This window comes from Lissotriton helveticus, chromosome 9 (assembly GCF_964261635.1).
Source record: "Lissotriton helveticus chromosome 9, aLisHel1.1, whole genome shotgun sequence".
NCBI lineage: Eukaryota > Metazoa > Chordata > Amphibia > Caudata > Salamandridae > Lissotriton > Lissotriton helveticus.
In genome coordinates, this window is record NC_136070.1 from 1008430424 (window position 1) to 1008458075 (window position 27652).

At 45.6% G+C, this 27652-nt stretch overlaps 1 protein-coding gene across 4 annotated transcripts in view; it reads right to left on the reverse strand.

The window, feature by feature from the left end:
* The window catches only part of SAMD4B (sterile alpha motif domain containing 4B), a 1202466-nt gene that overhangs the window by 853682 nt on the left and 321132 nt on the right, over positions 1-27652 (reverse strand). For all 4 annotated transcript variants that reach the window (XM_078661329.1, XM_078661328.1, XM_078661331.1 and 1 more), the window contains exon 4: positions 995-1228. In XM_078661329.1, coding sequence (XP_078517455.1) covers positions 995-1228 — 234 coding nt within the window. The remainder of the gene's footprint in view (positions 1-994; positions 1229-27652) is intronic.

The window sequence follows — 27652 nt, forward strand, 5'->3', positions numbered from 1 at the left end:
TTCCGTGCGAACCATGGCCTTTTTGGAGTGGCGGACCAGGAGAAGTTTTTTCAGTCAAGATCGATTTGGGCTTTGGGTCGGCGTAGAAGTACTCACTGCTGATGCTTTTGTGCTGGCTGAAGGGTGGCTGAGTTCAGATCATATTGAGAATTAGAATCATGAATAGAGAGTGATTCCTAGTGTGCTGCTGAAGCTTCCTCGTCTTCATCCTGTTGCCGACTGAAGGTGCCCAGAACAGCATTTGCCTGCATGTGCTGCATTTCTTGGCACGAAGCATGTCATTCTTAAGGGTCTTTTACGATCGAAATGATTGGCAGGCCTCACAGGTGTCCTCTCTATCGGACAAGAAGCACAGGTTGCAAACTGAGTGTTGGTTGGTATGGGGTACTGAGAATGACACTCCGGACATTAGCGAAACAGAATTCCACTTATGTCAGGAGTATAAAGACCTCTAATGTTTACTAAAGCCTTACATCTTATCAATGCTGCTTTGCGCACCCCACACAAGAGAGGTATATTGCCATCGATGTTTAACATTCCAGGAATCCTGACACCTAATGTGAATGCATTCCATTCTAGACCTTCGCCATCTTGTTACCCTGCAAGAAGAAGATACTACGAAAGTTAAAATTCAGGCTCGTTTCCAACAGCAGTGCTGCTGACAGCAGTGGGCTCTAAAAATGCAGACCACTCCTTTTAACACTGCATCTGATAGGGAGAACACTTAAACTAATGGAACGCCCCCACAGTTCTTATTACCATAGACTGACTCATCAGAATACCCTAATAGGCAACTTTTGAGACTCCCTTCTCATTCCGCAGCTCTGGAGAACGGAGGACCCTAAAATAGGATTGAAACAACTGCACTTTATTTATCCTGTCATTCATCCCTGCCATGAACACCCTCCACCCACAACACAGGATTTCACACCTGCTGCCATAGTATCTTCCACCTCAAATGATGGGACCCTGTAAGAGCATAGCAGGACCTCACCTCTCATGCCACTGCCTTCCTCTTGAAATGTATTGCGACCTTGTTCATCAGTCTGCTCACTGCCAGATGATGCCACGCTGCTCTGAGGGGATAAGGGTGCATGGTCAGAGGAAATGAAAGCAGATCTGGCACCCAGCTCATCTGTTCCCATCCAGTCGCTGGAGACTTGCTGACTCGTGGGAATCAATGACATGGAACGCTTCAGTGGGCTGGGGTGGATTTGGCAGGAAAGAACTGGAAAAAGAGATAGTAAAAGTGTCAAAATTACCTAGATCAGGGTTCTGCAGAAGAGAAATTAATAGTTAGCTGTTTTATAGTCTAAAATACCTTCACTCAGTAGTGCTTATTTTTTCATTATTTTTTTTCATTCTACACCCCAACAGTCCCCCTGCCAAACCCAAAGAGCAATGTTAGTGATTTGTCTTTTTTTTTTCCCCGACTTTACAGAGATTATCAAATTCTTATGTGGCCCTACTTATATTTCATAGCCTCTACTGTCCAACAGAAAAGCAAGAGAAGCAAATCTTCAGCCTATTGAAAGTATTGCAGCGGGTCAACAGGGTAAAGGAGGGAGGATGCTTGCAAAGACCATACATTTTACAACTGTTGGCTAGAAAACACATTACCTTACAAATCACTAGAGAATATATAAAAGGAATCGGTGAGGCAAACAATTGTCAATGTGAATATCGAAGATGCGGTTTCGGTCTAGTTGGGCAGCCTTTCCAGATCATATCTCCACAGTTGTGATTAGGTCATGCTCATAACGCAAGGCTTCCGTATAAGCCTTGCGTTAGGAGCATGACCTAATCCAATTTGTGGAGATATGATCTGGAAAGGCTGCCCAACTCTAGATTTGAGAGATATAGAGTGTCATCTAGGACACAATCTCAAACAAACGTTACACTGTGATAGCTTGACCAATTATTAAACTTCTGGAAACAAGATGTTATTCAATGTTTAAAGGAAAACACTGCCTTTAGCTGAAAAAAAACTGACAGGGACTCAATAAAGGAAGAAAAGGACATTCGAACTCAAGACTATCGAGGGCAATTGCTTTAGCATTTGTGTTGAGCATTTTTGGGGATTATACTAGCAAAGACTTCGTTTAAGCTCATACACTCTTTACATCATGACAGTACCATTGCTGTCCTTTCATCTCAGTCTATCACAGAAGTGAGAGAAACTGATAATAAATGACTTTAACTGAATGGAAACTTATACATAAGGTCACTGAGATGTGAAAGAAGGGCTGCCAGAATGGAAAAGTTCTCTTCAGAAAAACACTCTTCTGAACAAGTGCATGGTAAGAGATGAGGCAAAAAAGGCGGAGTGTGAAAGAAGAAAGAGATAAGAGGGAAGTGAGGATAAGCTTGCAAGAGGTGGTGGAAATTAATCAATGGAGAGAAAGGTTATTTAAAAAAGGATCAAATGCAAGAGATCAGGAACAAAATAATTACTTACCAGAAGGAATAGTTTTGCAGCTTGTTGTTTTCTGCATTCACATGCTGTGCATTATTCCAGCAACTAGTGGGTATGTCCGGAATAGTCTTTATTTTCCTTTTTCTGTGGGCATCGACCATCATTTGGTGGTATGTCCCTCCCCTGTGTGACATCAGACGGCACCCCGAATGTTCCTGTGCGTTGTCGCTATCTTCAAATTAGTTTTTGTTTCTTTCTGGTATACTTCCTCCTTGTTCTTTTCTTTCCAACCTGGTCGCATCATCTCCCATTGCCGAGGAGGTAGGTGGGTCGTATGTGAATCCAGAAAACTGTTCAAGCTGCAAAACTACTGCAACTGCTACGTAACCATTTCGTTTTGCAGCATGAATCCTTTTCTGGATATTTATGCTGTCCATTAGATTATGTAGGGGTATCCCTTCCCATGGGTTGTTTGGGATGAAATGCAGAAGTGTTAGCAAACAGGTGGTGAAGTACCTTTAGTCCTCCCGTGCTTCTTGTTCATCTGCCTGCCCACACCATAATGTTTTGCAAAGGTGTGTGGTGAGGCTCATGTGGCTGCTGCGCAGATGGTGTCCATGGGCACGCTTACTAGGAATGCTAGTGTTGCGCCTTTTCCCTTGTTGAGTGGGCTCTTGAGCGTGTGGGCAGTGTCATCCCTACCCCAGAATAGCAAGTCTATATTGTTTCCACAATTCATTTTGAGATTGTGCCATTAGCTACTGGGGGACCCTTGATTGCTTTGCCGAAGGAGACAAACAACTGGTTTACATAGCGAAACATCTTTGTTTCTTGTGGACAGTACATTAACGCCCTCTTTGCATCAAAGTGTGTAGGGCTCTTTCAGTCTGTGTCTTTGGCTCTTTGAAGATGCTTTGGTTGACATGAAAGTGGGTCACCACCTTGGGTAGGATCTGTGGGTTAGTTCTGAGAACTACCTTGTCTGTGTATTTGCAGGTATAGCAGGGCTCGAAAAATCTAAAAACTGTTACTAGACCTTCAGGTCTAGTAACTTAAAAAAATCTACTCGATCTACCTGTAATGCACTTGATTTCTGTGAGGAAATGTGACACGTTAACCAGATTTAAAAGGTATTTCTATTGCTCATTCACTTTGTGAGAAATAAAGATGCCTTTAAATCTTGCTATCTAGCCACATTAGCTCTGCTTTCAGAGAGAGGTCAAATGTCAATTTGTCTTCCTACTCACAAGAAAGGGTGAGTAGGACCTAAAAATCGTTTGTCCTAATTAAATCTGGCTCTCAAAAGCGAGCGGGCAAGTGGACTTTTCGAGCCCTGTATAGTACCTGTATTGTGAGTGCTTGTAGCTCGCTCACTCTGCGTAGTGATGTGACAGCAATTAGAAATGAGGTCCTGAGTGTGAGTGATTTGAGATCCGTCTTGTGCATAGGTTCAAATGGCTGATTCATTAATTGAGTTAGCACAGTGTTACTGTTCCATAATGGTGCTGGAAAAATTATATTGATTGTGCACTCCTTTAAGCTCCTTTCAAGAATCTCTTCACCACTGGTGATGTGAAGAAGCTGTTACACTATAGCCTACACCAGGGGCACTTTGTGTATTTGTTCCATTTTGCAGCATAACATTTTCTTATGGTAGCTTTCTTTGCCTCTTTAAGGGTTTTCATTGTCCATGGCAGCATGTGTAGATGCCTGAATTCTAGATATTCAGGAGCCAGGCCACTAGGCTGACAGTTGCGGGCTACAGGTGGTAGACTCTCCTCTCCTGCATTAACAGATACTGCACTGCCTGGATTGCGATCATTTGTCCCCTGGGCATCTGTACTAGGTAAGAGTACCAGGTCTGTCTGGCCCACTATGGGGATGAGGTTTGTTCCTGGTTGCCTGGCTTTATCCAGCAGCTTTGATATCCGGTGAATTGGACGAAAAGTGTATGCAAAACTCCACGACCAGTTTACTGACGGGGCATTCCCTTCTGACTGGTGGTGTTAAAACCTGGAGGCGTAGTGTAGGCATTTTGAGGTTTTGGCTGCTACGAATAGGTCTATTGTTGGTCTACCAAAGACCTTGAATATTTTCTCCAGTGTTTTTTGTTGTAGTTCCCACTCATCTGATCGGATTTCTTATCTGCTTAATCTGTATCCTTGCCAGGTGGACATTTTGTAATGTGATATTCCTTGGCATTATCAATTTCCACATTTCTTGGGATAGTTTGCTCAGATTGAACGATTTTGTGCATCCCCGTTTGCTGAGAAAAAACATGGTTGTTGTGTTGTCTGTTTATATTAGTACGGTCTTGCCTGTTATATGCGCTTGGAAAGCCTTCAGGGCTAGGAAAACTGTCTTCTTTTCCAGGTAGATGGTGTGTTTCAGCGCATCTGTGTTGTTCCATTGTCTGCATACCTTCAGGTTGCATGTGTGTGGTCCCCAACCTTTGTGGGATGCATCCATTGGGATGGTGACTGTCTTAGTTGGTGTTTTGAATGGTCTCTCTGCCATCATGCTTTTTGATTTCCATCATTGTATCTCCTTTTGTTTTTTTTGCTGTGACAGCTACTAGATCTTCCAAACTCCCGGTGACTTGTGACCATTTGTTGCAAATCCATTCATGGAAAGGGAGCATGTGCAGTCTCACATGTATTATGAGTTGTATGCATGATGCCATCATGTCTATTAGTTTCATGACAGTCCTCACTGTCAGAGAGAGACCCCTATGGTAGAGGAGAGTCTGCTCTGTGATGCCGTTGCTCTTTTTGGTACTGGGTATGCTCGTGGTGTCCTCGACTTTAAGGTTGCTCCCAGTAATACTTTTCCCTGTTCTGGTTGTGGCTACTACTTCTTGTGGTTTTTGTTTTGATTATGCCTTTACTAGCCAATCGTATAAGTAGACATGGCTACCTTGTCTTCTTAGGTCTGATGCTACCACTGCGAGGCACTTTGCGAAGACCTGGGAGGCTAATTTTACGGCAAGTGGTAGCACTGTGAATTGATAGTGCACCTTGTCCAATACCAATCAAAGGTATTTTTCATGGTTTTGGTTCATAGGTGAGTGTAGGTAGGCGTCCATTATATCTAAGGTTACAATATAATACACCTTCCTTAGGAGTTGAATTACTCTTTGGAGTATCGTCATCTTGTAGAGTTAGGTATGAATGAATTTGTTTAGGAATCTAATGTCCAGGATTGGTCTCAGAGTTAGCTCTTGTTTTGGGACAATGAAACAAGGAGAGTCGTTTCCTTTGTTTGCCTGCCCTGCTGGGACCCTTTCTATGGCTTTTTTTGTAAGAGTTCATTGACTTCTTTTATGAGTTAAATGGTCTCTTGTCTTGTCCTTAAAACCGCTTTGGGTTTGGGCAAACGTGTGGTGGCTCCTTGACAGTATTCATGACTTATCACATTCAGAATCCAATAGTCTGAGGTGCTTTTATCCCATTCCTGCAGGTAATCTCCTTTTTTGAAACCCACTGGTGTTTTGTGGTAGCATGTGGTTATTTTAGGCAAGTCACTTGCCTGCAGTCCCTCCCCCTCAGGGGGTCTGCCCTCTTTCCCCTTCCATGAAAGGGCTGCCTAGCATTGTGTTGCCACGGTTGGTAAGAGGTGTGTTGCATGGCTTGGTGAGGTGGATGGTGCTCTGCCAGGGGGCATTCGGGATGCTGTTCCTCTTCTTCCATAGGTAGCCCTAAATTTTAGTGCCCCCATATTTTGAGTTATTACAATGACTCATTCACTGCCTGTCTGGCTTAAAACGGCACACTGAGCCAAGCATGTCTTCTTAGTGTGCTTCCCGTGCACATCTGATGGCTGGCAGGGTATGCTGTGTCCAAGGCTCATTTCAGACATCACTGCCTTCGGGGCGTTGCTAAGCCGGAGACCAACATGGCCGCGCGGCGTTGAAGCTCCGCCAGTTTTATGCAGACCGGTGGGGTTATCCCACTAACCAACACACTACCGCCACTACACTCTGCTCCGGAGGGTGGCCCATTGTGTGGTATCCACATAGATATGCCTGGACAGTGATTTGCTCAGAGCCCCATGAGGCTCTGCTCGACTGCAGTGCTGGGAGGAGGAGCACGCCAATGCTGGGGACGCTGCTATTCCTTCGTAGCATGCCCGAAACAAAGACGCCCGCTGTGGCTGAATGCCTGGCCTGCACAGCTGCTGCAACATGGGGTGAGTCCACTGGAGGCGGTTGGCGATGCCCCCCCTCCCCCTCCTGGGCCCGTCTGTCTTCCGCTCCGTTCCAGCCAGATCGGCCGAGTAGGCCCGCACCCGCCGACCTTCCCACTGGGAGGCCTCGCAGGGACCGGGCCTGGGCAGCGGCAATCGCACCTTTGAGGGTGCGGGTGGAGTAGTGTGGTGGGGGGATGTTTGAGCCGCCGCTTCTGCTGCCTAGCAGTTCCCATGCAGAGGATGGCTGTCGGCCGACCTGGAGCCTTGCCATCACAGGAGTAGCCTGGGGCTATTATCATCCATCCGGGCCGCCATTGAAGTCCCCAGATAGTGCCTGCGCTCTTCGTACTGCCTGCTCCTCCACCCGGACGCTGGTGAGTCACTGATGCGCACATGGTGCGGTGCTACTTCTACAGCGCGCTCCCTACACTGAGCCTGCTACTGTCTGCACCGCACCACACTGGCTCACCCGTAGTGGGCCCTGGAATACAGCACCCTGCCCGTCCCTACAGTTCACTGCTCAGCGGCATTGCCACGGCCTTTTTGGACCGGCATCAGTTCCAGCCTGCCTGCATCTCTCCTTGGCCTTTACATGTCTGTGCACCAGAGGGTGAAAAGCCTGCTTCCCCACTGCATTACCACACAGGACATATCAGCTCTGTGACAGCTGCGCCAGGCCCACTGTGTGGGCAAACACCCCCACCACCATCTGCTCAGTTGGGGGTCCTTGCCAGCCGACCGGAGTCTCCTCTCTGGTCCAACGGACTTAAATATCGTCCTACAATGTGAGCCTTTCTTCCAGGCCTAATAAGCACATGTGGCGCGGCCTAGCTGCACTATAGCCTACACAACTCGACCCTACAGCGGCATGGGCCGTAAAGACCCTAAACATAAGACCCTGCCATTTGAAAAAATTGTAGAGCAAACCCGTAACGACGTACCCACCATGGCAGAGAGTAGTTTGGATACAGACAGCACAGATATATCTCTGCACAGACATCCACGCTGCTCCTTGAAATTAAAGCGGGATTCTATGCGCTTGAGGGGCGCTTCGACACGCTGGATAAACGCCTGGAAGATATGGGGGCTACAATCCAATCACATGATCAGCGCCTGGATTTCCGACAGGACGGAATGGCGCAATCCGTCAAGCGGCTGGAATGAATGGAGTGCATCTTTAAAGATGTGGCCATGAAGAATGAAGAGCGAAGACCTTGAGGCGCGTACTCAGCACAGTGACGTCCGCATCTTAGGGGTTGCGGAGACTACAGCAACAGGCTGCCTGGACCTCTTCGTCGTGACCCTGCTGGCGGACAGGTTTGGCAGGGAGTCCTTCACCACGGGATTCGTGATAGAACGCGCCCACCGCTCTTTGGGCCCCAGGTCAAATCTGGGCATTCCCCGCGGCCCATCATCGCCTGCATAATGATTTTCCACGACCGTGATACAGCACTGCGCCTCGCCAGAGAAAAAGGAGACACAGACTGGCAAGGCTCCAAAACTGCGCTATATCCAGACTTCACGCTCATGAAACAGGAAGCCTGCCGCAAGTTCAAGGGGTCAAGGCCACTCTCAGATATTTGGACATGAAGTACCCGATGGAGGCGCAGGAAATTTGCCGCACGTACAAGCAGAACAACAACGGGGCAGACGGGGACAGATCCTCGCCCTTGGGTAGCAGCTCCAACACAAGCATGGAACTGTTTTCTAGTGCTGGCACAGGCTGATCAGCACACCCTGCAGGAGACGGTCTAATAGTATTCATAAGTTGGGATATTAATGTTCAATTCACCAGTAGGTTTTTAATGTCTGCTTGACTGGCGTGGCGTTGCCACCCCTCATGGTGTAATACTGTGATTTATTAAGCGCTACAGCTACCCCCACACAGGGGTGTCCCGGCGCTAAAAAAATACTAGGTAATTGAGGCGTCAAAGGCAAGGGTGCATATTTTCAGGTCTAAAGTGCTGCTGTCCTGAAAAGCCACGTCTTCAGGGATTTTTTAAAACCGGATTCTGACTAGGCAATTCGTAAGGATGCTGGGAGGGCGTGCCACAATTCGGCTGTTTTGACCGTGAATGCTTTTCCACCTAGCCGTGATTTCTCAAAACGCGGAGTCTGAAGCCAGTTAAAAGTGTTAGAACGCAACACTCTGTTTTGTTTATAGGGGCATAGTCTTTCCTTCAGATACTTCGGGCAGTTTCAGTTCAGAGCCCGATAGGCCATTGTCATGGCCTTAATAAGTATGATTCTTTTCTCCACTGGGAGCCAGTGGAGTTTGTGTAGATGCGGAGAGACATGTTGTCGGAATGGGATCCAGCAAACCAGTCTCTCAGCCGCATTTTGAATCATCTGAAGGCGATGGATTGCATATTTAGGGAGACCAAGGTACAGAGCATTGGCATAATCTAGCCTGGATGTTACTGTAGCATGTACAACTGTTTTGCGGCAATCTTCCGGTAAAAAATGCAGTATTTTCCGGAGATTTTTTAATTTACTAAAGCAAGTCGCAGAGACCTGTTGTATTTGGGCTGAAAAGGTCAGATTTGCTTCCCATTTCACTCCTAGGTTTCGGATAGAGGTGGCCGGGGATGGCGGAGCACCCATTTCTGCTGGCCACCATAGTTCTGACTCAGGCACATTACTTTGCCCAAAAAACAGAACCTCTGTTTTTCCGCGTTTAGCTTTAGTTTATTAAAATTCCTCCACATAGCTACATCGTGTAAGCACCCCTTCAAAATTTTTAAACCATCCACCATCTGCTCTTTGAAGGAGAAAACCAGCCGAGTGTCTTCAGCATAGGAAATAGCTTTCACTCCCCAGTTGGCAATCAGGGAAAACAGAGGAGCTAGGTAGAGGTTAAAAAGTAAAGGACTCAGTGCTGAGCCTTGGGGTACCCCACACGGGAGTTGTTTCGGTTGGGATTCATAAGGCGTAAGGGCAACTTTCTGAGTGAGTCCTCTCAAATAAGAGGTCAGCCATGTGAAAACATTGCCCTCAAATCCCACTTCTTTTAGGCGCTCACCTAAGATAGTGTGGTCAACAGTATCAAAAGCTGCTGACAGATCCAGGAGCACCAGCAATGCCGGTGCTCCTGAATCCAAAGACCACCTAATAGACTCTGCCACCTCCAACAGAGCAGTCTCTGTACTGAATCCTGCTCGAAAGCCTGATTGAGTATCATGCAAAATCCCATTCTGCTCAATGAAGCTCGTCAATTGACGTTGAACCAATTTTTCCAGCATTTTTCCTGGAGCGTGTAATAGCGAAATAGGTCGCAGGTTTTTTAGATCGTCCGGGTCTCCATTTTGGGTTTTTTCAATGGGAGAAGTGTTGCATGCTTCATTTATCTGGAAAGATGCCAGTTTTTAGAGAGGAGTTCCAAACATGTAACAACCCATCCACCAACGAGGATGCTAACGCCTTTCATAATTTGGGAGGGCATGGATCATCTGGGGCTCCTGAATGGCATCTCTGAATTTCCATTAGAGCATCCTGTGGCAGAATTGGAGTGAATTCGCTTAGCCTAGGTATCTCCCAAAGGAGCGGAGATTTATCCTCTTTCACAGTGGCCTCTGGGGCCCGAAATGACTCGTAAACCTTTACGATTTTGTCGTCAAAGTAGTTCGCAATCTTATCGCACAGGGATGGGGAAGAGGTTACTTCTATCTCCAGTGCCCTGGGCTTAAAAAAAAGATTGAACAACCTTAAAGATCTCGTGCTCGACTGCTTAGCATTTCGGATACTTGACGCAATATAATTTCGTCAAGCTGTTTTTAACTCCTTATGAAACACTTTTAAGGCTTCTTTATAATTTGCCTTCATTTTCTCACAATAACCCAGCCTCCATTTGCGTTCCAACTTTTTGCACCTACACCTTTGTTTTTTTTTCTTGGAATTCTAATATACCTTGTTGGGGTTTCCGCCTTTGCAGTTCAGTTTATTGGTATTTTGGGACACGACTTTACTTTTGGGGTATGCTTCTCTCCCTTTTGGAAGAGACTGGGTGGGTGTTGCATAGTAGTTTGCAGGATTTTGACTCAAACGTTCATAGTTGGATGCCGGTATGCTCACTGTCACAATATTATTGTTTTCATTGTTGCATTTACATGACATGTTCGATTCACACTCCCAATGGCCCAGCTGGGTAATATAGATGGTCCTTCAGGCTTGTCCCTTATGTCTTGAAACATCAGAGTCCTCAACGATAACCGTAAAAGGAGACATGTTATTCATGACCTCATCAGACAGTGCAGATGTGGCTTATTTACAGGAAACGCACTTACCTCAGACTGATTCACTCCAATTTGCAGCGAGTTGGTGTGCTCACCGGTACTTAGTCAATTTTAGTAACTATGCAGAGTGGTACGGCCATACTTATTCACAAATGAGTCCCCTTTAGCTTAGGCTCTGTTGTCAGGGACAAGGAGGGCAGATACATTATTCTCACGAGATTTGTCATGGGACACAGGGTGGCTTTGGTGTGTGTTCACGCTCCGAACACTGATTCGCCTGAATTTTATCACTCATTACAAACCCAGCTACTAAAATTGGACCCCTGCCTGCTCTTGATTGGGGGGGATTTTAATCCGCTCCTCAATCCTACATTAGACAGCACAGCCTCCACCTCTGACACTAAACTGCATTCTCAACGAGCCCTCATGGCACTCTGCAAGCAGTTTACCCTACTAGACATCGGGCGCCATCCCAATCACACTTGCACTGAGTATACATATTATGCTGGCCAATATAACACCTGGACGAGAATTGACTTTTGGCTAGTTTCCGTGGCTATTTCCAACTGATTTCAGGCACTGAAGACGCACCCTAGGACATACTCGGACCATTCTCCGGTTAAGCTACGTCTGGGTATCCCTCGTCCAGAGGAGTTTGAACACCAATGGCGCTTCGTGAGCAGAGCGCTCTATGATGATCTCTTTGAAGAAGTGCGCAAAGCAATAGAAGACTACTTCACTATAAACACTGGGTCAGTGGACTCCTGGGCAGTACTGTGGGAGGTCTTCAAGGCATACATCATGGGTGTGTGCATAGCTCAACACTCTGGTGTGCTGAAAAGTCTCTGCACCACAATCTCCCATATTGAGCGCAAACTCGCTGACTTGGATGACCCCACATTGCACTCCTCAGACACGACAGGACACAGGCTAACTCTTCTGATTGAATTCCGCTGCGCCGCAGACCGTGAGATACTATACCTCGGTAGAGAGGGTGAGCGACCGGGCAGGGTGCTGGCACAAATGTTAAGGCCCCCTTACAGTAAAGCTTGCATCACTGAGATACACTCTTCTTCAGATCTGACACTCACCTCCACTTCAGAGATTCCTGAGGAGTTCTTAGAATACTTCATTGCCTTGTACTCCACTAGGGAGGTGAGAGATTCTTTGGCGCAGGAAGCTTATTTATCAGAACTTGCCTTGGTATATTTGGAGAAGGACATGCAAGACTTCCTCGATGAACCAATAACCAAAACCGAGGTGCTTGGTGCCATAGACACTCTCCGCTGATCCTCGGTCCCCGGTCTGGATGGCTTCGCTGGGGACTTTTACAAGGCATATGAAGATCTGCTGGCCCCGAATCTGATTGAGGTTTATGCAGAGGCCCTTGAGAAGCAAATGCTCCCCCCTACGGTCAGAGAAGCGGTCGTAATACACCTTCCTAAACCTGGAAAAGATCCAACGTCATGTGGATCCTACAGGTCTTTCTCCCTCTTGAACCTAGACTACAAAATATTAGCCAAAAACATCGTCATTCGCCTTTCCCAGTTGATGGAATTCATCATATCGCCGGTCCAATCTGGCTTGGTCCCCCACGATCCACCTCTTTAAATCTTAGGACGCTCTTCTCGGTCCTCCATAGAATCAACCCAGTGGTCCAGGCGGCTGCAATCCTATTGGACACAGAGAAGGCCTCGGATTCTTTAGAGTGGCCCTTCTTCCTTTCGATCATGCGCCGCATGGGCATGCAAATAGGCTTCATAGCCACCACCGCCCTATTGTACAGCCGTCCCACAGCACGGCTCTGCATAAACTGAACTCTGTCCCGTCCCTTCTCCCTAACCCGTGGCACATGACAGGGCTGCCCCCTTTCAACCTTGCTATTTATTTTGGCCATTGTTCCCCTGATCTGCCACTTTCAGCAACGGCATCTACATAGGGGCCTACAATTTAACTCTGGCTCCCTCCTAATTTCCCTAAATGCGGATGATACCATCCTCTACGTTACGGACCCCCGGGTTAACCTACAGCCCCTGGGAGAAATACTGCAGTTTGGCCTCTTCTCCGGTCTTGGTATTAACTTGCGTAAATCTGAACCTTCCGTTAACTTCCAGTACGACCCTCTGGGAGTGCGAATTCCCTCTTTAATGGTGCACTGATTCCGTCTAATATCTGAGCACTCATATACATCTTGACACTGCCCAGATCCTTCGCCTAAACTACGGTTTAAGCACTTGCCACTCTTGAATCTCAGATTGAGATATGGCTACACTTGCCCTTGTCCATTGCTGGCTGGTTTGCAATTCTTAAGATGATAAAACTGTATTATTTAGTGGCTCAATGCTGTTATGCCTACGCGTAGTTTCACCCGGACGCGTGGATCCCCTATCTTCGCCCGGAGGCGGAGTTTGTCCTTCCTGAATGGTTGTCAACCGTATTGCCCAAGGGAGTTCCCAGAGACCCTACGGACATACAGACGGTCTCCACCACCAGTTGGGCCTGGGACAAGCTGCGACTGGTCACAGCTGAACCCATACTGTACTCCTCTGCCCTGCCTGTCCCAAATGCCTGTTGGCTTCCAATCACTGGAGAAAGGTTGATCCAGCGCACCGTAACCAAATTTGACATCACTACACTACAGGACCTATACCCTGAGGGACATATTTTCTCCCCGTCGGAAGATACCCGTTTCTAGACCGTCGCCTTTATGGACAGTTTTGTGCTGAGTCAGATCCTCTCTGCTCTGCACTGCGCTGCCCAGTTTCCCCCTAGAGCCGGAGTCATTCCCGCCTGAACACTAATAATCGAAATCCCTAGCGGGGCACACCTCATCTCTATAGTGCACAAAGCCTGTACGTCCTTGCGGCCCGTCCATGACAATAAGGTTCACACAGACTGGAGGGTAGATCTAGACCACCCTATCACGGACGATCAGTGGGCTAAACGCTGCGCAGTGACACAGGATGTCTCAGTAGACATAAGCTGCTACATTACAAGTTCCTGCGCAGAATGTATTTCACCCCAGTCAAGGCACACAGATTAGACCCAACTAGACCGCACACCTGCCAAGTGTGCAGCCCCACATGCTAATTTTGCTCACCTCACAGGAACTTGCCCCAAGATACACACATACTGGGAAGAAGTGCACAACACACTGGAGGCCATGACGAAGCTGACCCTTACCGCCATAGTGGAAGTAGCGCTACTGGGTTACACGGTGAACTTTCCCAAAAATGTCAGATGTTTTGCATCCCTCAGTTTACGGCTAGCTGAACATTAAATTGCTCTATTATGGGGCCGCAAAACAGCTCCTACCTTGGCAGGCTGGTTGTGCATCGTGGCTTATTGTAATACAAATTATGAGGTATATGCCGGGCTTCTACCTGGGGCTTCTCGTCTTAAAGACATTTGGGGCCCCTACAGACAGTATGCAGAAAATCTGGGGCATGCTTCTATCTCTCAGCTACACCACGGTATAGTCCCGGAAGGCGTGGGATGAAGTGATTGTCCTCACAGTCTGTTCCTTTATCAGTCTCTATTGCTTTATATGAGTGTGGACATTTCAATGAGTGTGGATTTTAGCATCTCAACACTTGCTGACAGGACGGGATGGGGTCGACCAGAGGGACTGTCCGTCCTGTTTAATACGATATTGTATTGCTGGGTATTCACAGCCTATGACATGTCTATTTTGCGATAATGATGCAACACTTTTTCAAATGTATTTCTCCTTTACTGCTCATCGTTCCAATACTATGCCATTGATGATGACCATGTAATCCTGCACTATCTTGTCTCTTGCCAAAATGATAAAGTTAAAAAAATTAAATAAAAAGATAAAAAACACATCACTGCCTTGGCCCTCTTCTTGCACTCCTCTGGTAGGTGTTGCATAAGGATCTCCTTCTTATCCCATTTCTGATGTCTGTACCTCATCAACAGGGCATTTGAGTTGCCAATCCGCTACCGAGTTGCAGCCTCCTTCTCCATTTTCCTTCCCACCAGGTCCAGGCTCCTACTATCCTTTTCGGGAGGTGGGCCTGCGGAGGTTTGTGCATTATTTCTCTTCCTGGCGATTGCAACGATGACTAAATCTGAAGGAGCCTTTACCTGGATATTATTGGGATCTTAAGTAGATGGCTTCTATTACTTCTCTACTCTGAGTGTAATAGCCCTTGCAGTGGCTGGTTCATGGAATGCTACCTTCCCCAAGTCCAATATGCTCGGGAGCATGGGTAAATAAAGGTTCCCATTGTTTAATGACATTAAGGTCTGAAAGGAGAACCAGGAGTCCTTTTCCCTCCTCTAATTGGACTCCATAAGCCTCTGCATCCCTCTTCCTAAGGCTGTTGCAGAGAGATAGGTAATCTGGTGGAGATGGGCATGAAGTGTAGTTGTCCACACCTTCTGGGGACTCTGTATCGATATCGTGCCACGAATCTTCCTGGAAGGTTGTTGCCTCTTCCGCCTCCTAGAGTTCATAGAACTCTCCCTGCTCCTCTTCGGAAGGTTCTGGTGCTGCTGGGGCCTCCAAGGCAGACTGGTCGCACTCAGACGTCGAAGGCTTGCAAGGGATCTGAAAATCCTTCAAGTCGAACTCCTTCTTCCTTTGCAGGAGTGCAGCCATTTCAGTCTCAAGCCTTCTCTTTTTTCCCAACGCGAGCCTCGGCAAAGGTTTCTTTCAGCGTCGACGGGTCCACAGTCTCTGGTGCCTTGGTCTTCTCTTTCACTCCCTCTCGCGCAGATGGAATTGTCGAGGGTTTAGAAGGTGTCTTGCCTCCATCGGTAGCCCTTGTTCAGAATCCCTGCTGCTCCTTGGGTTTCAACTGATTTTCGGTTAAGGAGTGTTTTAATGCTGAGGCTGCCTTGTGGTACTTATTGTCTGAGTGTTTTGGGTCCGAGCTTTTTAGTTTGTTGCCTTCGGCTTCTTTTTAGAGTTCTTCGCCACCTTTTTCGCTGCTCATTTTTTCTTGGCGTCTGCCGCATAAATCTTGATGTGCGACTTCCGTTCTGGCGCTGTCTCTGCTTCTTCAATGATCTCCTCCTAGCAGGACAGGCCAAAGTCCTGCAGCAAAACCTGTGTCCTTAGACTGCTGGCCATGGTGGTGTAGTGCTCCAGCCTCTGTCTTCCACTTACCTTAAGTGTTTTGGGTACGAATGCAGCGCAGGCCTTGCAGTCCTCATTTCAGTGGTCTTTCGGGAAACAGATTACACACCTTGTGGGGGTCTCTCTGAACATACCTGTGTGGCAGCTGGGACAGAATTAAAAGGGGACCTTTTCCATGACCCCTTACTTGCCTCTATTCTCAGACTATGTGGCTGGTACCGACAGGGTCCCCCCCTCAGGTTGAAAAGAAGCAGGCCCCCTTCCCGCTCTTTGGCCCTCTAGTGGTTTTTTAAAAAAATCGGTTGATTTTCTTAAAAAAAAACGTTAGCTTTCTCCGGAAAATTCTAGGAGCTCCTGTATTACTTCCAGAACCAACGGTGGAAAAAAGAATCTGAAGATGGCGACTATGCACAGGAACATCTGTGGGGCCATCTCATGTCACACAGGGGATGAACATACCAAAAAATGGGGTCAGACAATGCCCACAGAAAAAGGCAATTCTGGACCAAACCACTAGATGGCAAAATACTGTACAGCCTGCAAAACCTAGGTAATAATATAGTTGAAAATAAAATTACACATCTCCACACTTGCTACCACCTCAGCAGAGATGACATGGCATTTCAGTTCTCCCATCATCCTTCAAGGTAGATGTGATTCTGAAAAGGGCAATATGAGGAGCAGGCCACTGTAAACACATTGTAAGAATTAAATATGTGCATCACTCGCCATTAAAACAAGCCTTGGCCTAGCCAAATAGGTCTCGCTTTTTGAACCTTATAAGTGTTTAGCCATGCATCAGTTTATGTTGTTGCACCAAGGATAATATGCTGCATAACTAAATACTTATAAGGTCCCAAAAGCGAGAACTATTGACTATGTCAATGCTTGTTAATAAAATGTCAAGGCACTGTAGAAGGCACACACGCCTATGGAGACTCAGGTCTTGAATACTGCAACTCCCTAAGAGTATGGACATCATTTTAGGGTGGATTCCAAGCTCTCCACCTAGTAGGGAGCTCTAAGGCAAAACACATTCCTCATAAGATCCTGGGAGCGCATTTCCCCTAAATCAACTGTACTGCCCCCTAAATAGTCCATTGAATGCAAATATCTGCACACTGCTCATAAAACAAACTGCTTGTGCAACCAACAAGTTGACTCCTCCCTGCAAACACCGATCCTTAAGGAAAAGCATAACCAAGGCTACAGCAATCTCTGAGCACAATGGAACGTTTTCAAGTGATGTTATGCTCGGCCGTTATACAGCACGTTATGCTATTCCAGGTATCTGTAAAGCAATGAGTGGGGACAGAGGAGCCTTTACAGTGACTATCCTTACCTGTGGAACTCAAAGGCTAAGGTCAGCTAAGCTAACCATTATTCCGACTGTATTTTTTCAAAATCTTGCAGTCTACCTTTTTAAATAAGCTTTAAATCTACAACTCTCCAAGCCAGCGTACAAGATGACCATCCAAGTGAGCCTGAAGTGCACCTTTCTGACAGTTACAAAACTTATATGTAACCTGAATAACCTACTGCAGTAAGAATCTGAATAATCTAGCTTTAAGTAGGAGATGGGTCTGCATTTTATAGCCCAGACCACAGGTGTGACCAATTCGTCAAGTAAGAATCTAGCATGACCATTTCCGAGATTCAAACCTGTGAATTTCAGAAAGCTACAGCTATTGGTGGAAAGTGTTTGCTCACAGAGCCATCTTGGCATGATTCATAAACTACATACCATAAATAATGTACTATGTGTAATCAATTTGCATGTGTAAGAGTGGGCAAGAACAGCCGCAGAACATTCCAAAACAAAACGTTTCTCATTAGCTTTAAGAACAGCAGCGGTTTCGGGGTAAAAAGGCATACAAATGAATTAACCGAAGAGCCAGACAGAGGTCAGAATTGAAGAAGGCTCCTACATTATGCAACCTCTCTATGCTGGGCATCACATGAAGCTTAGCACTTTTGAGGGAAGAGGTAGTGAGACTTCAGGGCACATGAACAGCATCCTCTTGGTTCATGTAAATTACAGTCAATGTTTTGTTTTGGTACTCAGGCTTGTCCACTGACTGCCCAAAAGTTATTTTTGTACAAAACGGGAAGCGCAATGATGAGGCCATAGTGTTCCTCTTCAGCAGTTTTGAAGACGTCAGAAAATCATTTTGATAGGAAACTCTCCACATACAGAATTAAAAAGCATCTAAAACCGCCTGTTTAGTTTTAATTTTTCCCTCATAGGAGGTTACAAGAAGAGACAAGACGGTACTAAGGAGGGATTACTAAGCCTATTTTTGAACTGTAATCCCCCAACACTGCTCCATAAAGCAGCACTAGCTTGCAAACCCTGCTACACAATCCCCAAATCTATAAAAAACCAGCGCGCCCCCCGCTCCTCACTTACAGAAAACCGTGACTTGAAGAAACGGTTCACAACCTCTTTCCTTCTTTCATTTAGTTGCTTCCTGTGAAATGGACCCAAAAAAGAACCAGCGCGCGCCTCGTGCTGGCGGGAGGAGAGAGAGGAGGGGGCTTGCGGCTGTTTCCCTTGCGGGAGTGAGCAGGAACCATATGTTAAAGCTCGCTCCCGCAAGGGAATCGCCAAACGTGCACGTGTTGCATTCAAAACAATGCAATGCGTGCACGTTTTTGACTGAAAAACAATAGATTGCAAAAGGTCTTTTTGCCAATGCAGCGCATGGGCGCTGCATAGGCGAAACCTCTCCCACCTGGTACAGACTGCAGGTTAGGGAACAGAGATTAAAAGTATTTGCCAAGAATGTCAATATGGAAATGTTAATTCTTTTTAATCAGAATCATGAGCAGGTACATTATGGAGCTCTTGCCCATGGGCATCACACAGAAGGAGTAGTTTTTTACGTGCAACTCCAGTTCTGTAGTAGGGATATCTCTGTTATAGTCATAATCTTGTGAATAGTCCCGCCCATGTGCGTGGGCCCCGGAGCAATCGAAATAGTCACTTAAGTTGTCTTCGTCTGCAGTCCTGCATAGACACTTAAGAGAAAATCAAAGACAAATAATGCAGCCTAAAACTACAAGGCTACATTCATTGGCCAGCACTTCATCTCGAAGTGAAAAAGATAGCCAAATAATATTACATTTTACACACTTTGTAAAGTTTCACACCTAGAGAAACTCCCCTTCACAAACATCCTTTGTCATGATAGAGAGGAAGGGTTTGACAGACAAGCACCATAGGCTGCCATTATGTGTCTGGAAAAAGGATACCGTGTCTTTAACCCCGTCTATGCTAATGACAAGGTCAGCTCGTCATGCAGTACACTGGACGTGTGCTTATGACGAGCTGACCTTGTCATGAACAATGGGAAAAACGAATATTCAGCACAGGAGAAAAATCTCCATAGCATTGAAGGTGTTAAGGAACTCTACAGAGACCCTCGGTATTCCAGGATGCACAGCCAAAGGTCTTTTACTTTCAGTTCTTTTTGAAGGTGTATAAAGCCAGGGCTGTGGCATTCAGTACATTATTGTTTCATCCTCCGGGGAGGAGGGCGGGCGCTTATGACTATATAGAACTGGAATTACAGGTAAGAAACTACTCCTACTGTAGTAGGGGATCTCTGTGTATAGTCATAATCTTGTGAATAGAATGGCAAGCCCATCCAAACAAACCAAACCAGCGGTGGAGGAAACAGACAAAACCACTACTGTGCAAACAGATTTCTCAACGAAGCCTGCCCAACCTGAGCGTACGCCCTGGCATCAGAGTCCAGGCAGTAGTGTTTGGCAAAGGTATGGACCGACTTCCAAGTGGCAGCCCTACAAATATCTGCAATGGGAACATTACGTAGCAAAGCTGTTGTAGCAGCTTTGCCCCTGGGGGAATGAGCCTTAGGCTTACCCCCTAAGGTCTTGTTAGCTTTTGGTAACATAGCTGGATACAGGACATAATCCACTTAGAGATGGGCTGTTTAGAGGTGTCAAGACCAGTCCTGACCGAACCATAATTGACAAACAATTGGTCTGACCTACGAATGTCCTTGGTCTTATCCAAGTAGAATTTCAACACCCTTCTTACACCCAGGGAATGAAGAGACCTCTCCGCCGGAGTGGAAGGATGTTGGAAAAACGTAGGTAAAGTTATCGTCTGATTAACATGAAAATCAGAAATTACTTTCGGAAGGAACTTAGGGTGATTCCTCATGACAACTTTGGAAGCATGAAACACTGTATAGGGCTCTTGACAACAGAGAGCCTGACTCTCACTCACCGTGCGGGCCGATGTTATAGCCACAAGGAACGCCGCCTTCCAGGATAAATGCTGCAGAGAAGCATTATGAATAGGTTCAAAAGGCTCCTTCATCAACCGTTACAACACCACCTTCAGTTCCCATGAAGGCGACGGACGCCGAACAGGGGGAAATCATTTCTTCAATCCCTCCAAAAAATCTTTAATTACAGGAATCTGGAAGAAGCATGTTTGTGAAGGGCATTTCCTACACGCAGTTAATGCTGTGAGGTGAACCTTAATAGAATGGAAATTAAGGCCAGATTGAGCTAAATGCAAGAGGTATGGAAGGATGACATCTTCCTTACAGGAGGTAGGATCAGCGTTCTTGGACGTGCACCAGATGCAGAACCTTTTCCACTTATAGGCATAGGTAGTTCTTGTGGAAGGTTTCTTAGCCTCCTTGAGTATTTCCATGCAGTTGTCAGACAAGTTCAAGTGTCCATATTGTACTATCTCAGGAGCCATGCCTCCAAACTCAACGATGAGAGGTTGGGGTGCACCATCTGCCCCCCGAACTTCGTGCGAAGGTCCGGCCGACATGGAAGCCGCAGATGGGGTTGGAGAGACCGGTGGAGCAGGTCCGTGAACCACCACTGTCGAGGCGACTCTGGAGCAATGAGGATCATTCGTGCTCTGGATTGAGACAACTTGATGAGTACTGCCGGAACCCGGGGAATGGGTGGAAAAGCGTACAGAAAGCTGTTCGACCAGCTGATCCATAGCACATTCCCCAAAGTCCCCGGTTGGTAAAACCTGGAGGCAAAATCCCAGCATTTTCTGTTTTCGGCAGTGGCGAACAGATCTATTTCTGGAGTGCCCCATCTTTCGAAGATGTTTCCTAGCACCTCGTCGTTTAGGACCCACTCGTGGTTTTCCTGGACCAGCCTGCTGAGTGCGTCCGCCTGAGCATTCTGCACACCCGGTAGATGGGTAGCTGTTATCGTCAGTCCTCTGGCTAGCAGCCAGTGCCAGATCGCTTGCGCTTCCTGGGACATTGTGCACGATCCCGAGCCCCCCTGCTTGTTGAGGCAATACATTGTGGTCGTTTTGTCCGTCTGCACAAGCTGTAGTGTAGTTCCTATATTCCCAATAGGCTCTGCGCATTGGAATAACAAACAACAGTTTAGACGTAGGACTGAGGCCATCTAGGTCTCTACTGACTACGTTCGACTTAATTAGGTTTGCCAGCTAGCTCAGAGGTCACTAGAAACTTTCTCGAATGTTCAGGAAGGAGTTAACTTTCCTGATTAGACAAGAAGGGATTAGTTTCTGACAAACGCATAAACATGAAAACTTTGCTTCACTCAGTCAATCGTGCATGCTTAATTTCACCAGGAGTGCAGAGAAATAGAGAGACGGGCGTTTTCAATAAAAGGTGTTATTTATTGAGCAGTCTTCTTTCTCATGCAAGAGAAATGAGTTGCCACAATTGCAATACTTATGAAGTAAAGTGCGTACAGTAAAATGAGTATTATGAAAATACTGTAAAAACATTTATATGGTTTCTGAGCCATATGATACTTTAAAACGGATAAAATATATACATACATAAAATCATTGACTAAACGTACTCAACTGGTGCTTCTAAGATACGCCTACCCCGGTGTACCTGACCTAAGCCTAATACGTGGGAAGGAGTAAGTAAGTTGCAGTTTAAATTAAGTTGTTTTTGCCAAGAATCTGAATCAAGAATTCTCTCAAGGTTTTAGTCAGCTCCGTACCTTGGTTTCAAGAATGAAGGAGGTCTTGTATCTCTCTCTCGGGACTCGATCTCCCAGCAACCCGCAAGGGTGACTGGAAACACCGGAGCTGGAATTTCTCGGCTGGAGAAAAGACTGCGTCTCTCTCAGTGCGTCAAATGGGAGGGTCGGCTTCCTTCAGCACTCGCATCAGCTGGGCGTCGGGCAAGTAGATAGCCGCTCTGCTCCAAACCACCGTGTGTTTGCTTAAGGAAACGTGGGTATATTTATACCTGAAAGGTGCCGGGTTTGACGTAAGGTTGGACATAAGACGTCACTAAGAACTTACAGTTCTTTCTGGACTCCAGGAGTTCTTGTTCAAATCAAAACAAAAGCAGGGGAATTTACCGGGCTGCTGGAGGCTTGGTTTGTTTAAAGAACCCGTTGTACTTTCTAGGAGTCTATGGGAGTAGCCCTGCCGTATTTGGACTGCATTGGCTATTACTAAATATGGACATGATTCTTACGCCTTTATAAGGATATGTTTTGTTATAACCACATAAGGGCATGTATCGGGGATATCTAATTTAGGGTCCTAGATCGATTCACAACACCCACTCCACGTATTAATGTCCATCATTACTAAATACTAAGCAATACTAAACATATAACGATGCATGTGTTTTCCAACCCACCCCAAAATACATAAATTGCATTTGAAATGGTGTATGGTATATACACGAAAATGAGTATTTATACTGTACGTTTTTTCAAGCAGTGTTATCATTCAGATAATGCATACATAAATATTGGCTGAATGAATTGCGAAAATTACATTTATGAAATGGATCTTAATTCAGAAAAGAAGGGCGAGACCATTTCATCACATATTTATACAATACTGTACATGTGCTAGAGGCTGAGGTAAAATATTGTCTCTAGTGTCTCTAAGAATAGAAGCTATGTTCTCTAAGAATAGTTCTACTTTAAGCAGAGTACCATGTGCCAGAAAAAGGTAAATATTTTGGAAGTGGAAAAAATAATTTCGCTTTCAGGGGAAAATTAGTTCCAATTGTTTTCAGCAGTGTTGTTTATAAAAACTGAAGGCCGAATTCAGAGTTCAGGGAACGCGGTGTGCTCGTTGATTTAAAAGTTCTTCTCGTTCAGACAGGCTTGCGAAAAAGTGGTCTACAACATCAGGTGAAAGTTCGAAAAAGCTGAACTAGTGCATATGTGAGAATCATTGCCATCATCGATGTCGGGATCAGCAATGCTCACAGAAGGTTGTACCTGTGTGGTGCAGCTTTCATCTCGTACTTCACCGCCACCTAATCGTAATGGTGAAGTCTCAACGAATGCCGTCATCAGAATAGGTAGCCGCTGGGGACAACACGTTGCATGAGCCGTTACCGAACCAAGCAAAGTATCGATATCCATAGGTACTGCTGATGGTAGTGTTAGACAGATGTCCAACACGCATTCTTCTCCGCATAGCAGACATCGAAGCACAGGTAAGATGCAATCTTGCCAGATTGGTCTGAATGAAAGAAACCAGGTAGTACTCAGATCTCTTAGCCGGGCAAAGCCGAGGACTTTAGGGATTCGTTCTCGGTAGCGTATTGCTAGGATCGTTTCTTCCATCGTACCTGGAGTTCTGTCTGTGGCTTGGCATATCGGAGCAGAAGGATCAAAAATAAAATTCCTGCTACGAGTCCCAAAAGAAGAGGCAGGTCGCCGAATAAAGAATGCACAAAATTCGGGAAAATGCCCAGAACTGTTTCAAAGGGTGCTAACAGTCCCAAAAAAATTGTCTTAAATACATGTGCGATGCGATGTCTGGTATCAGACATGTTTAAAATTTGACCTAACATTTCTACGAAATGCACCGGGCAATTTGTTGATAATGGGGTATGTATCTCTGCCGCTGTCCTTGCAACTTGCAGATAATACGTCTCTTTGGACGAGGTTAAAGGCACAGTTGTCTGTAAAAGAATAGACTTCATTCTGCTTAAAGTATCAATTCGAATAGAAGAGATATTCAAAGAAGGACATATTGCCACCTTCATGTCTGGATTGCTGTTTGGATACAATACTTGCATACAGCAAGTGACCATGGAAGTAACGCTCACGAGATAGGCTTTTCCTGGCACCATGCCACAACAGCTGTGGTCACTTATTAGAACGTAGCTGCCGTTGGAAAGCTGTCTGAAAAATGGCTCTGTGTTGCAGGAGTGCCATGCAGGTGACATGAAAGATTATTTGATGAACCCTCGCAGGCTCCATGCAAGTTAATACCTTCACACAGAAGTGTACCGCTTAGTGATTTTTTACAGTTGTTACCACTAAGAAATACCTCTTTTTTCCATTCACTATAACATTTATGTGTATAAGGTAAATTCCATGTTGACTTGATGTATCCTTTACCCAACCTTTCATACAGGCCTGCTGGTATATAATTTTAAAAAGTGGGGGTGGTAATGGACAGAGTATCTGAATTAAACAGAACACTCGTACCCAGTCAAAAGATCAGGGCTTGATCCATCACAGTTTTTTTGGTCACTGCACCATCCCAGCTCAGAACCTGGCTACATGCAAATTAGTCTGACCCTGGCCCAGTGCATCATGGGAACAGGGCAGACCAAACTACCAAGCCAATTCTTTACTGGAAAGGAAACAAGCTTCCGGAGACCGATTTCTGGCATGGTAGTTTGGTCTGCCCTGTTCCCATGAGGCATGGGGTCAGACTAATTTGCATATAGCCAGGTTCTGAACTGGGGTGATGCAGTGAGCTAAACGGTGATGAATCAAGCCCTGATCTTTTTGACTGGGTAGGAGTGTTCTGCTTAATTCAGATACTCTGTCCATCACCACCCCCTTATATGAATCGTTTTAGCCACCACAAGTGTGGAAGGGTATGCTCAGACATGAGTTCCTTGCTCACTGCACCACCAGGATTCAAGCAAGCCGGGCCGAAGACGGCTGCAATGCCAGAAACCGGTCCCCGGAAGCTTGTCTCCTTACCAGTGAAGAATTGGCTTGGTAGTTTGGTCTGCCCTGTTCCCATGAGGCATGGGGTCAGACTAATTTGCATATAGCCAGGTTCTGAACTGGGGTGATGCAGTGAGCTAAAAAACGGTGATGAATCAAGCCCTGATCTTTTGACTGGGTAGGAGTGTTCTGCTTAATTCAGATACTCTGTCCATCACCACCCCCTTATATGAATCGGTATATAATTTTGGCAATACTTAAACTGGAAAGTTGTTATCGGAATTGTAATTGTTCCGTGTATTATCCATTCAATGACATGTCTTTCTGACATTCTCAATGGTAATCTTTCAAGTTTTTCAATGCTCAGAATCGTATAGTCTGCTCCTTTTTGTGCCAAACTGATCTGTTTATCAGTAAGGTTTAAGATAGAAAATAATGACGTTGTGTTGATTAGACGCCATGGCACGTAGCCTGAACGCAAATTTGTAACTTCCAGACTAGCTGTACAATAGAACGCAATTGGGACTGACCATGTTGTAACATTAGTAAGTCCTGCTCTATTATATCAATAGCAGAGGATACAATGCTGTCCAGTGAATATATTCTGGAGGACAGAGTCGTTAACCCATTGTCCACTACAGAAAGTGATTTTTCCAAATTAATACGATCAAGTTCTCGTATTTTTTCTGCAGTTTCAATTTGAGTCACTTTCCAAGCTTCGTTGTAAGCAGCATATATACCGGCGTATATCAAACGTTTTTGACGCTGTTTGTGAGGTCCCAGCATGAAATATTGCAAGTCAGCACCTTCTTTAAGTAAAGTCAAGTGTTGCTTAATTTCAGCCAGTGTGGATTTCTGTAGCCATTCGAGGCATAGTTTCCCTACACTGTATGTTGTAACTATCCCCGGATGTCGTCTCTGGGAATATCTTGGGTCTGGCCTTGTCTGTTGGAACCCCTGTATTTTGTTCAGGAATCTATCTTGACAGTTATTTGTGTCTGTGGGCCAGATCAACCATTTTTTCCAATTAGTATTTGTTCTGTTTTGGTGTAAAATATGGGATACGTCTATCTCCACATCTGTAGTGCTATCACTACCAGGTATGGGCTTTGGAATAGACGCTTTGTTTAAGTCTTTTATCTTGGCTAAACCAAGACAGGATGTTTGCTGAATGGTGTCATTCAGGAATATTATCTGTTCTGGGATCATGCAGGCTCTAAATAATGCTTCTAAATCTTGTACCTGCCAGTCTTTTGTACCCCAGATAGTTTTTGTTTCAATGTTGTTTTTCCAAAATTCAAAACCAAATGTAACCATTTTTTCATAAAATGTTTCAGAATAAATGAATTCAGTATTTGTCAACATTGTTTTCATTCCGGTCTTATGTAACATTTTGAAATAAAACGTTTCTGGATCAGTTGTGTTAAACCCTGAGAAGTATGAGAATTTCTCATAAAATGTTTGAGCTGCTTTTTGGCGGTGTTGGACAATGTTCCCATTGGTTAGAAGTAAAAACATTTCTAGGATTAGCAGATTTATGCAAATAGTGATGACCATAATGATTATAACAGTACATTTCTTCATAGTTTGCTGAACCCTGCAAATAATCTTGTTCTGTGAATTTTGCAGACATTACTAAATCTGACATCATATTATTAATATTTTCAAAGTCCCAATCATCAGAGAAAGTACTTGGGGTCACAAAGTCCCTTAATGAAACCTTGAACTGATGTGGATATTTCAAGAGCTCAATTGGGCCATAGATTTCATAATTCGTTTTGTCCCATGCTACCCCACCGGGTATTGGATTGGCTGTGATGTTCACCGATGACAGTTCTCTTTTCTCGATGTGAGATAATCTGTGAGGCTTTAGGACCAAGTTGATGTTTTGACTTGCTGTGTCCATTGTACTATATTTTCCATCAATAAATCTACCCAAACATAAAACCATGATGAGCCAAAGTAGGAGGAAAAGTACACCTAACACAATCCATAATTCAATCCATGGTGAAATCAGATATGTTTCTTTTAGTTGATGAACGAGTTCAGTCATTTTTTGTTTAAAAGTTTGTGTTGCTGGCGTTTCTTCATGTTCACTTGGATCAACCGAAAAGTCATCGAAATTGATGAAGTGGCCAGATGCAGTTCTGTCAATTGTTGGAATTGCTTCTGGATTGTTATTAATCTTTGATTCTGTATGTTCAGAGGCTACATCATTGCAGATTGGTGTTTCTTTGACAAACTGTTGCAATTTGGGTTTCAAGAGGCACAAGTTCCATGGCTTTGTTGCATAGTCCTTTTTTAGGTCTCGCGCCTGCAGGGCAAAGCCCTGCATCGCAAAGCGAGCCTATAGTGATCGTTTCTGTTTTCAAGGAGTACAGAGGAGATGGACACAGACACACGCACACACACACACACACGTGCACACGCACACACACACATGCAGACACGCGCACACATACAGAGACACCCCCCGCCATCGCACACATACACACACACGCGCGCACACACACACACAGAAGCGCACCAAGACCCCTCCCCCTCCCGCCCCCCCTACAACTAAGGCCCACTTACCGGCACTCCGGACATCTGCAGCCTCCGCGGGGCTCTTCCTCTGGCCAGGCACTCCGTGGGCGCGGGCTTCACAAGACGGAAGTCCCACCCCACGATAGGTTTCGGTTTTGTCAGTGCGCGCGCACGTCTTGTATAAACAAGCATTAGAAATGCAATCGGGCTCGGATTTATTTGAGTTTGAGCTAATGG